General features: G+C 59.4%; 1 protein-coding gene across 1 annotated transcript; it reads left to right on the forward strand.

The window, feature by feature from the left end:
* Positions 1-7,351: 7,351 nt before the first annotated feature.
* LOC119464017 (uncharacterized) lies at positions 7,352-9,484 on the forward strand. The gene is given in 2 exon segments (XM_049655463.1): positions 7,352-8,161; positions 8,163-9,484. Coding segments are annotated over 2 exon segments (1,653 nt in total). The 5' UTR covers positions 7,352-7,830.
* Positions 9,485-10,480: the final 996 nt, after the last annotated feature.

Genomic DNA, 10,480 nt, shown 5'->3' on the forward strand with positions numbered 1-10,480 from the left:
TTGTGCGTGTGTGCGTGCGCGAAAGGACCACCCCCCCCCCCCCACCCCCGCATTTTCTTCACTCTCTCCACTGTTGTCTTTGCGGTGGCTTATCTTTGATGCACTTAAATTACACCCCGTGGTGACCGTGGACCTGAGCACAGGTCCGCGGGCATCGGGATGGATCTGGGGGATATAGTGGGTTTTTCACAGTAGACTGTAGTAAGAGGGCTATGCTCAGGAAGGGACAGCAATAAGATAGGGCGGGGGCCATCGGGCGATCATGGTGCCGGCCTGAAAGAAGGGAAGCAGGGGTGGATGACACACTCCAGTTTGTTCATGGCCATGCTCTCGGTGAAGTATCGCGCCGGGCACAGCTTTCGACCTACTCCACGTTTCTCGCGCAAAGCTTTACTGCCATTTTCTTCTCCTGCTAGATGAATTTTTTTCGTGCTTACATTCGACATTCATTTGGATAGGTTGAACGTAAGATCACATCCTCCTCAAAGAGGAGAATCCAAACATCGGAAGGGGGCCAAGTATGCGACAACGTATAAAAATGAATGGGAGCAAGATCTCGAGCCAAAGGTGGCTTCTGGTGCTTTTACTTCTAGATGATATGCCCGTAACGTCACGGATGCAGATACTCATTCTGCTAATATCGAAACTTGTTTGCCACCATCACATCAGTGCACCACGTCACATGAACTTCACCCACCGTGTTAGCTTAGCTTGTGATGTGTCGCGCTGCAGGCTCGAGGACGCGGGTTTGATTCCCGGCCACGGCAGCCGCCTTTAGATCAAGGCGAAATGCTGGAACACCCGTGCACTTAGATTTACGTGTACGTCAAAAACCGAGGTGGCCTAAATAATACGGAATGCCCCACTGCGTCATGCCTCCCAATCATATCGTGGTTTTGGCCCATAAATCCCCAGAAAATTATTAGAGTTCTAGAATAGGGGCCTCAAACGTTTGCGGCCCCAAAGAAATAGTGTCGAAGCCACTGAGCGTGCGCAAAACACAAACTGTGCTTGAATATTGCGTCGGGCACGCTATTTCATCAATTAAGCGGGAGCCGCAAAAGCTGCCCCAACAGCTTTTATAAACAAACATGGCGGCGCCCGTCGAAGCGACGGCTCTAACCTAGCACAAAACTGGGCTCGATTCGTGGTAATGCGTGAAGTTCGTAAGCTAGAAGAAGTGATTGCGGTTATCGCTTTATCTCAACTAACATGTGTAATGAAGATTGATTCATTATATGCCGATTATTCCGAATTCAATTGTCGATTTCATGGCTCGTAGGCCTATCACAGATTGACTTGGCTCGGTGAAGGTGCGTAAAGTTGGTTACTCAAAACTAAGCGCAACAAGTTCCATGCTGCTAATAGAACAAGTTCTAAATTGTAATTAAAAGCGAAAACACAAAAGTAAATTACTTTCCTATCATAAGATGGTATATTTATTTAATATTTATAACTGTTTTTTGACGCCGTAGTGACGCTGCAAACGCACCATGTTATCCGCAAACGCAACACGCCTATTCCAAAATCTTCGTCCCACAAGCCCCAACGTTATAACACCCCCAAAGCTATTGTGGCCCCAAACTTTAGAGGCCCCTATTCTAAAACTTTATTGACATCAACATGGTTTGCTTTTGACAGTAACCGGTTTTCACAGCATTACCACTCTTATCATTTGTTTTTTACCATTGCTCTTTGGGCGCGTCGCGGCATTCACCATTTCGAGCGAGTTAATTCGGGACGTGCTCGTCGCAGAAAACAACTGCGTGTCTTACACTAGTGTGCCGGTTTCCGCAGTAATCTTTTAACGCTCCGCTTACACCGATTCAGACAGTGAGTGGCATCTGTTGCCGGTCCCTTTTCTTAACGCATGTTCTTGGCGTGCTAGAGACCTTAGATGGCGGCCAGGTGATGTCAATTGACACTATATAGATAGTGTGTGTCCCAGCTAATCGGGCCAAGCTAATTGAAAAACAAAAGCAGAAAACTGCGAAAACAAGAAAGGGCGATGAGGCAAATAACGCGAGATATCATAGCGCGAAAGACTAGTTTTACTCATCAAACAAGAAGCCGTGAGCACGTCGCCATCGCAGATCGCTGGGCAGCTGAACTTCTACGCCGTAGGCAGAGATAACGTGAGAGATCGAGGATGCTGAACATTATTTTGTGTTCACAACAGCTGAAAAGCAGAGTTCGTATTTAATGTTACTGTAAATAACTAAAAATAATAACTTAGTATATCTGTCATAAAATAAAAGCACTGATTCGCCCTCTGCAGCGATTCACTGGAATTAGGAGCTCCGGGGACAACCAAAAAGTGTTCTGTGCAAGCATGATGTCGCTGTTGTTGATGTAAAGGGCCGACCGTCACGGCGGCACGGACATTTGTTACGACGGGTTGTGCAAAAAACGATTGCCGTAGTCGAATGTGAAAATGTATACACAAATAAAATTGCTAATAAAATGGCTATATTGGCTACGAATCGTTTAGGTTTTTTTTTCTGTTTGGCTACATTTGGGCTAACTTCTCAGCTTTTGGCTACGCCGCCTCGTCGGACCTGGCAACACTGGCTCGCTTCTGGGACAGTCGGCATGCGTTCACCTGTCATGGTAAAAAAATGACCGCAAACGGGGCCTAACGCGATCCGCCACCCACAACCAGCTCGTCATCTATAAAGATCTTGCAATTAGCAGCGTGCATGGACGGGGAAATGGGGACTGGTAATGACCATGGCTATGAGTTGCTTGACATGCACCTAAAGCGGAAGCCTAGACGGCTCATGAGACGAAAAAATCCAATGTCCTGCTTTACGCGGTTGGGCGTTCTTGCACCAGAATTCAATGGTACTCAAATTGAGGCCGAACTCTCGACCTTTGGTGGGAATCGAACGCACGAATTTGGTGTAATTACGGCAAACTGGATTAATGCACAGTTCATTAGTATAGAGTTAATTACCGAACTCAAAGCCACGACCTTTGGTCGATGTCGGACCCACGACCTTTAGTGTAATAAAGGCAAACTGAATTAAGGCACAGTTCATTAAGCAAGATTTAATTCAGATACGCGAAGCTACGACCATTGGTGGGAGTTGACCCCACGACCGTTGGTGTTATTACGGCAAGCTGTATTAATGCACAGTTCATTAAAGGGACCGCCGACGAACGCAAGAGAAGAGGCGCAGGAGTTGACGAGTGGAGCCCGCGCCAACCCGCTTTAATTCCTAGCGCGCGCGTTAGAGGGAGAGGGGGTGGAGAGAGGGCGCGCTATCCACGCCAGCACCTGCTGTTGCAGGAAGATCGCCCACGCACTCGCCGGAGCAAGACGTGTTTTTCTTGCTCCCTTGCGCCGCTTTGTTCCCCTCCCACGACCACGCTCTGAGCGTAGCCCTTATTAGGGCTCCCAAGGGAGTGGGACGTTAGGAACCTTAGCTCTAGCTGAGTTACCGTATAGCTAGGCGGCTACATTCAACATGTAGCCATCCAGCCCAGCACCCTCACGATGGGTGATCTCTCGGACGGCGAGTCCGGTTTCGCGCCCAGCGGCACCCCCGGCCGCTCGGAACATGGATGGAGCTCTCCTCAGAGCCACTCGACGGCTCCTGACCCATGACCTGCACCCACCGGCTCTCCAGTCTGCATCCCAGAAGGTCGGAACAGTGGGTAAAAAAATGCGCACTGCCAAGCGCCTCCGGCCTTCACCCAGACGCACCGGCGCCCCGACCCCTGCAACGGCCCGAAAGCGCAAGCGCCGCAATGTCGCCGCAGCCCCCCGGTATGCTGCATCCCCCCCAGCCACACCACAAAGCCGCCCCAGTTTGAGAGAAGCTGAGACCACAACCGGTTCGCCACAGCACACCGAACTGGTCTCGCCTCCCCCACCCGCGCAGCACGAAGTGGCCACGCACTCCCCCCCACCCCCCAGCAGCCTGATACAGCAGGGGACGGTGCGGCAGACGAAAAGAGCCCGCATACAAGTACGCTCTCCAGTCCCCCCCTCTCATCCGCTTCCACGAGCCCTTCCGAGAGCTCCTCCTCCCCCCCGCCATCGACCGAGAACACCCCGAGCAGCGAGGACACCTCCTCTCCAGCTTGCACCCGATCCCCTTCCCCGTCGGATCGCGAGGCGCCCGAGCTGTCAGAGGGAGAGGAACCAGTCCAGCAAGTCCACCACGTGGCCCACGCGCGGGCAGAGGTAGAAGAACCGGCAGAACCGGCTGCTCAACCCCCCGCACATCACGGGGCACCCAAGCTCCCGGAGGGAGAGAAACCGGTAGAGAGCCAACAACTTTCAGAGCACGTGGCGCACAAGCTCCCGGCGAGAGAGAAATCTCCCCAGCGACTTCCCCCCCCCCCCCCGGCGGACCAGGTTGACACTGCTCTACTGGAGAGAGGGAAACCGGTCCGACAGCTGCCTTCCCCGGCGGAAACGGCGCGCCCCAGCTGTGTGCTTGGTACCCTCGCCCCCCTGGTCGAGGATGCGTTCCCCCCTCTACCCCCTCCAGGCAAGCCGCCCCTCCCCCACCCTGGCACAGAGGCAAGCCTGCCACAGGCAAGGAGGGAGAGAGACAACCAGCTGAAGGAGTCAGCTGTGGCTCCAAGGAAGCAGCCCAGTGACCGGGCCGGCACACGTGCACTCAACGGTGCCCCGCCCCCTCCAGCGATGCGAAACCGCAAGCGCCGCCGCCGCGGAGGCCGTCGACAGCGTCCTCGCCGCGCCCCAACCCTTCTGCCTTTGCGGGAACCCTGCGACACTGTGTTGTATCGCCCCCTCGCCGGGATGACAAACTTCCTCGCACACTCGCAGGAGGCGATTGCGGCACAGCTGTCGCGGGTGGCTGGCGCGCACCGGGTCAGAGTCAACTTCCGACTCAACATTGTCGCGGTTGATGCTGCCACCGACGCTCCACTGGACCCGCTCCTCGCAGTCACAGAAATATGTGGCGTCCCGGTTCGCGCGACGACGGCCCCGGCCGACTCCTGCACGGGATACGTCTTCGGCGTCGACCGCAACCTCAGCGATGACACCCTGCTGGCGAACATCGAGTCGGGTGTTGCGGTGCTTGGGTGCTTCCGTGCGGGCAGAAACATTGTCCTCCGCTTCGCGGGCAGGAAGCTCCCTGCTGAGGTCGCACTGTTTAAGGTGCGCCGGTCCGTGCTCCCGAAGCGCCCGCGTCCTAGGCAGTGCCACCACTGTGGCGCCTACGGCCATGTGGCCGCGACCTGCACCTCGGAACAACGTTGCCTTCGTTGTGCGGGTGCCCACAAAACGTCCGGCTGCACGGCCAAACAAGCCACCTGCCTGAACTGCGGCGGCCCTCACGCGGCGACAGAGCCGCGCTGCCCCAGCTGGCAGCACGAAAGGAAGGTCGCCGAGACCCTCGCCTCGTCTGAGCTGCCGATATCTCGCCGCCAAGCTACCGTCCTAGTCCGCACCACGGGACAACGCACCACACAGGGACCGCAACAACTCGCCGTCTCCCGTGTCCCGTCCCGAGTGCAACCTGGCCGGAGCTTCTCCGACGCCGCGGGCGACCGCCCGGCGAGGTTGCCCGTCGAGGGCAACACGTCGACGCCTCCGCCCCGATCGCCCTCGGCGTCTCCCGACTCACGCGACGCCGTCATCGCGCTGTTGACTGCCGCGCTCGCGTTCGCGACAGAGTTTTTGCCGCAGGACTGCCCCGCACGCCCACTGTGCGCGGCCGCCCTTGCCGCTCAACGAACACTGGCCAGCCATGGCAGTTAGACCTCAGGGTGCCTCTCGGCCGCGCATATTGCAGTGGAACTGCAACTCCCTGCGCCGCCGACACGCTGAGCTCGCAGAGCACCTTCCTCTGCACGACTACGACGTCCTCGCTTTACAGGAAACGTACGCACGTGCAGAGGAGGTCTCGCTGCCGGGCTACATCGGCTACAGCAGTGCGTCGGACTGTGCCATGGCTGAGTGTGACGCTGCGCCGTGCTCCGATGACGCGCATCCGCCTGGCCGCCCCCGCGTCGCAGTCTACGTGCGAGCCGCCCTTCCTCATGCGCGGGTCCCCACGGACCACCTGTGCTCCGCGATGATCGAGTGCGTGGCCGTCACTGTGCGCGTGCGCGGCACCAACACCTCGGTGGCCAGTGTTTACGTTCGCGCGGGTTCCCGTCGCGCTGACTACTCGTTTGTTGTGCGCCTCACTGCGCTGCTCTCGCCCGACACCGTCGTGTGCGGCGATTTCAACGCCCACCACGGTGACTGGGGCAGTGCCAGGAGCAATGCGCGGGGAGGGGACTTGTCGTCTGCCGTCGCGGCTGCGGGCCTCACCGTCCTCAACAGTGGGGAAGCGACGTTCGTGCGCCGGGACGGAGTCGCCACAGTGATCGATCTGGCGCTTGTCTCGGAGCGCTGCTCTTACTCCTGGCAGCGTGCTCCGGACACCGCCGGATCCGATCACTACCCCATCACCCTGTGCCCCACCAGGCCAAGTCGCGGAGCCACGCGCGTGTACGCTGTCGTGCGGTGGCCGCTTTTCCGCGAGATGTGTGCGAGACCGTCGCGCTCCAGTGATTACTTCGCGCACATCGCGGAGTGCGCGGGCCGTGCCACGACACGCGTGATCGTCCCCGCCGGCACGCCCTGCCCCGACATCAAGTTGCTGAACGTCCGCGCGGCTCGCCGACGTGCTCAGCGACGCGCGGTCCGCTCCGGTGCCGCCGCGGACTGGACTACGTACAATCGTCTTGATGCGGTGTGCAGGCGACACGCGAGGCAGCTGCGCCGACGTAGCTGGGCGGGCCTCTGCTCGTCGCTCGCAAAACCCCGCAACCAACACCGCGGCTGGCGCGTCCTGAGTGCGCTGCTGAACCCCAGGACACCACGGTTCCCTGTGCTCGCCATCGCTGTGGCGCACGGCATCAGTGAGCTAGCGCTCGCCGAACAGCTGGCGGACGCCTTTGCTGCTGCCGCCACCGCTCCCCTCCTTGGTGTGCCTGCGGTCGCGCTGCGGGCGCTCTACGTGGCTGTGTTCGTGCGGGGTGGAGATCAGTCAACCCACGCGCAGGCAATCACAAGTCTGTGCGAGGAAGACTTCACCTTTCACGAGCTGCAGCGCGTGCTGCGCCGAGGACGGCGCCGCAGTGCGCCCGGGCAGGACGGAGTCACCCACCAAATGCTGCGCAACCTGGACGAAGATCAGCGACACCTCCTGCTCAACGCATTCAACGGTGTCCTGCGCAGCGGGTGCCTCCCGGAGTCCTGGCGCTCCGCGCTCGTGGTGCCAGTGCTGAAGAGTGGCAAGCCGCCTCGCAGCCTCGCCTCGTACAGGCCCGTCTCTCTAACAGTCAGTCCCTGGCAAGACGATGGAGGCGATGGCCTTGTCGAGGCTCCAATGGATTGCGGACATCCGCGGTGTTTTTCCGCCTGAACAGTGTGGGTTCCGCACGCATCGCTCCACGGCCGACTGCCTTGCCGCCGTTGTGGGCACGCTGGAGCAGGCGAGTCGCGACGGCCACGCCGCGTTCCTGCTGCTCTTGGACGTCCAGAGCGCGTTCGACTCCCTGCCCCACGACACCATCATCTCGGCTGTGCGCGCTCTTGGTGTAGAGGGCAGGCTTCTGGCGTACGTGCGGGCCTTCCTAACCGACAGGTCGTCCGTTGTTCGGGTTGGGCGGGCGACCAGCTCGCCCCGTTCAGTGACGTGCGGTGTGCCTCAGGGGAGTGTGTTGAGCCCCTTTCTGTTCAACCTCGCACTCGCGCCCATCAGCGAGTGCGTGCTCAGCAGTGGGCACCTCCCTGTGCGTGCCGTTGTCTACGCGGACGACGTGGCGCTCTTCGTCCGTGGCCCGCCGGCGGCGATGGCGCGGATGCGTGTGCAGCTGCAGGCGGCGGCGGATGCGGTCGGCGACTTCCTGCGGGCCATCGGCCTGCGCTTGTCGGCGGCAAAGTCGGAGGCCATCATGGTCCATCCGCGCGCTGCTGCCCGGCGCCACACTGGCTGCGTGGTCGTCGACGGTGTCCCCCTTCCCTGGCGGCTGACGGTGCGCTACCTCGGGCTCACCATTGACCATCGCCTGACATGGTTCCCTGCCGTGAAGCGGCTTCGCGCTGCCATGCGGAAAGTTGAGGGCGCGGTGCGGGCGCTCCTCGCGCGTGGTGACGGCTGCCCCCCCCTCGTTCGCGGTTGGCATGTACGGTGCAGTGGCGCTGTCCAGGGTCCTGTACGCGCTCCCACTGTGCAACCTGCGACCGCATCTGTGGCGACGCATCGACGCCGACCACCGACGAGTGCTTCGCATGTGCCACGGCCTGCCCAGTGCTTCTCGTGTCGCAGAAACGCTCGCGGAAACCGGCGCCTGGCCCGTCTCCCTCACTGCCGATCTGCGCGCCCTTGGCCACTTGGAGCGCCTCTCCCGTGCCCCCGGTGCCGGCCCCATGCTGTCATACCTGCGCGAGCTGCCCAAGTCGCGTGTGGGGGAGCTCCTCGAGCTCTTCGACAGCCTGGTGGTCGACGCCCCGGCCTCCCCTGCAGCCTGGCCGCCACCAAACCAGCGTGTGCCGTTGCGCGTGTGCCTCGACCTGCCGGGCGTCCGCTCCAAGCACCGCACGCCTCGTTGCGCTGTGGTGCAGGAGGCTGCTGCTCGAATACACGATGACCTGGTGGGGAGGGCACACCTGTACACTGACGGTTCTGTCCGCCAGGACGGTTCCGCGGCCGCCGCCTGCGTTGTGCCGCACCTCGATGTCGCGAGACAGTGCCGCCTGTCCTACCGAGCTTCCTCCACCACAGCGGAGCTTGTGGGTCTCCATCTGGCGGCCGACATCCTCGAAGAGTCGCCGTTCCTGAACCGAGTGGCGATTCTTTGCGACTCGAGGTCCGCTTTGCGCCAGCTGCTGCTCGACGAGCGTGCGCCGCCACTGGCACAGCGCGTTGCCTGCAGGCTGCATGCTCTACAGCGACAGGGGTGCGACCTGTGCCTCCAGTGGATACCGTCGCACGTCGGTGTCGCCGGGAACGAGGCAGCTGATGACCTGGCAAGGCGCGCCCACGATCCCCTATCCCCGCTGTCGACGCGAGTCAACTCGTTTGACGAGGCGCGGCTTCATTTCAAACGAGAGCTCGCGCTGCGCCACCCCGACAGCCGCGTCGCGCGCGGTCGCCCGCCACGCCTGCTTCCGGAATCCGGCTTCACGAGGAGAGAGCGAGCCTTCCTCCTCGCACTCCGGACCGGTTCCGTCTGGCCCGCCGAGCGCAAGCACCGCCTCCGCGGAGCCGCCTCGCCCCTCTGCCAGGACTGCGGTGCTGTCGAGACGCTGCAACATCTGATGTGTGAGTGTAGTGCTTCGTCGACGGCGCGCGCTACTCTTGCCCGCGTTTACCGCGCGCAGAACCTCCCCTGCTTGACGGTGGAGGACGTCTTGCACCCCTCGGGCTGCACATCGAGCCACGGCAAACTCTTCCGCGCTATGTTGAACTTTGCCGACGACGTGGGTTTGGTCGACCGCCTGTAGGCCTCCCGTGTGGGCTCCCGGCGGCTCTTTCGGGGCCGCCCGGGGTGCTGTGTTGGCGTTGGGGTCTGGCGGGTGCCTCTCGGCGGCTACGCCCTTCCTCTGTTTGTTTGTTTGTTTGTTTGTTTTGTTGTTTTTATTGTTTTTATTGTTGTTGTTGTTACTTTCTTATTTTCCTTTTTTTTCTTTTTTTTCTTTTTTCCTTACGACCTGTTCAAATTTCCGACAGTGTGCGACGTGAACCCCACGCGCCTGCGGCGCCTTAGATGATGCTGCTGCTGCTTCCGCTCCTGCGCCTGCGACCTCTTTCCCTTCTCTTTCCTTTCACTCCCCATCCCCCTGTGCAGCGCGGTTGAGGTGTCCTCTATTGAGAGACAGTTATCGCGCTGCACTTTAACCCAATCTTTCACCCTTCCCAACAATAATCTCTCGCCTCGCTCGCTTGCTGGCAACAGCTGCGCATGCGCGCTCTATATGGATGCTCTGACATAAGCACTGGAGAGGGTGCGTAAGGTGCGCTTCGTGCGCCGCTCACTAGGGGGCTACGCCCCGCCAGTTGGCGCGCGCTGCACTTCCTCCTCATCCTCCTTCGCTCCTCACCCACATAACGTGCCAGGGGGAAAGACGTTTGCTCGGATGCTCCTCCGAGTTTGGTTCGTGCTTGACGTTCGCCACGGAGGTGGTCGACGAGGAAGCCGCCGGGCCAAGCACAGCATACCCACAAGAAAAGCAGACCTACAGACGATTGTCCTGCGTGTCTGTGTCGTTCTTTCAAAAGATACAAACACAACTTTAACCTAAAGAACACCAACACCGGGATGCGAATGCCACTAAGAGACAAAGAATTAAAAGATTTTGCACATAAATCAAAGAAAGGCATTGGAACTGCAATGCCTTTCAGGCTCAGGTAGATTATTATACGGTCTATGGGCAGCCGAATACTCTGATATAAGTTATAAGTTACTCTATGTTTCGAATGGGATATTTCGAACTATCTAT

This window comes from Dermacentor silvarum, chromosome 9 (assembly GCF_013339745.2).
Source record: "Dermacentor silvarum isolate Dsil-2018 chromosome 9, BIME_Dsil_1.4, whole genome shotgun sequence".
NCBI classification, from domain to species: domain Eukaryota; kingdom Metazoa; phylum Arthropoda; class Arachnida; order Ixodida; family Ixodidae; genus Dermacentor; species Dermacentor silvarum.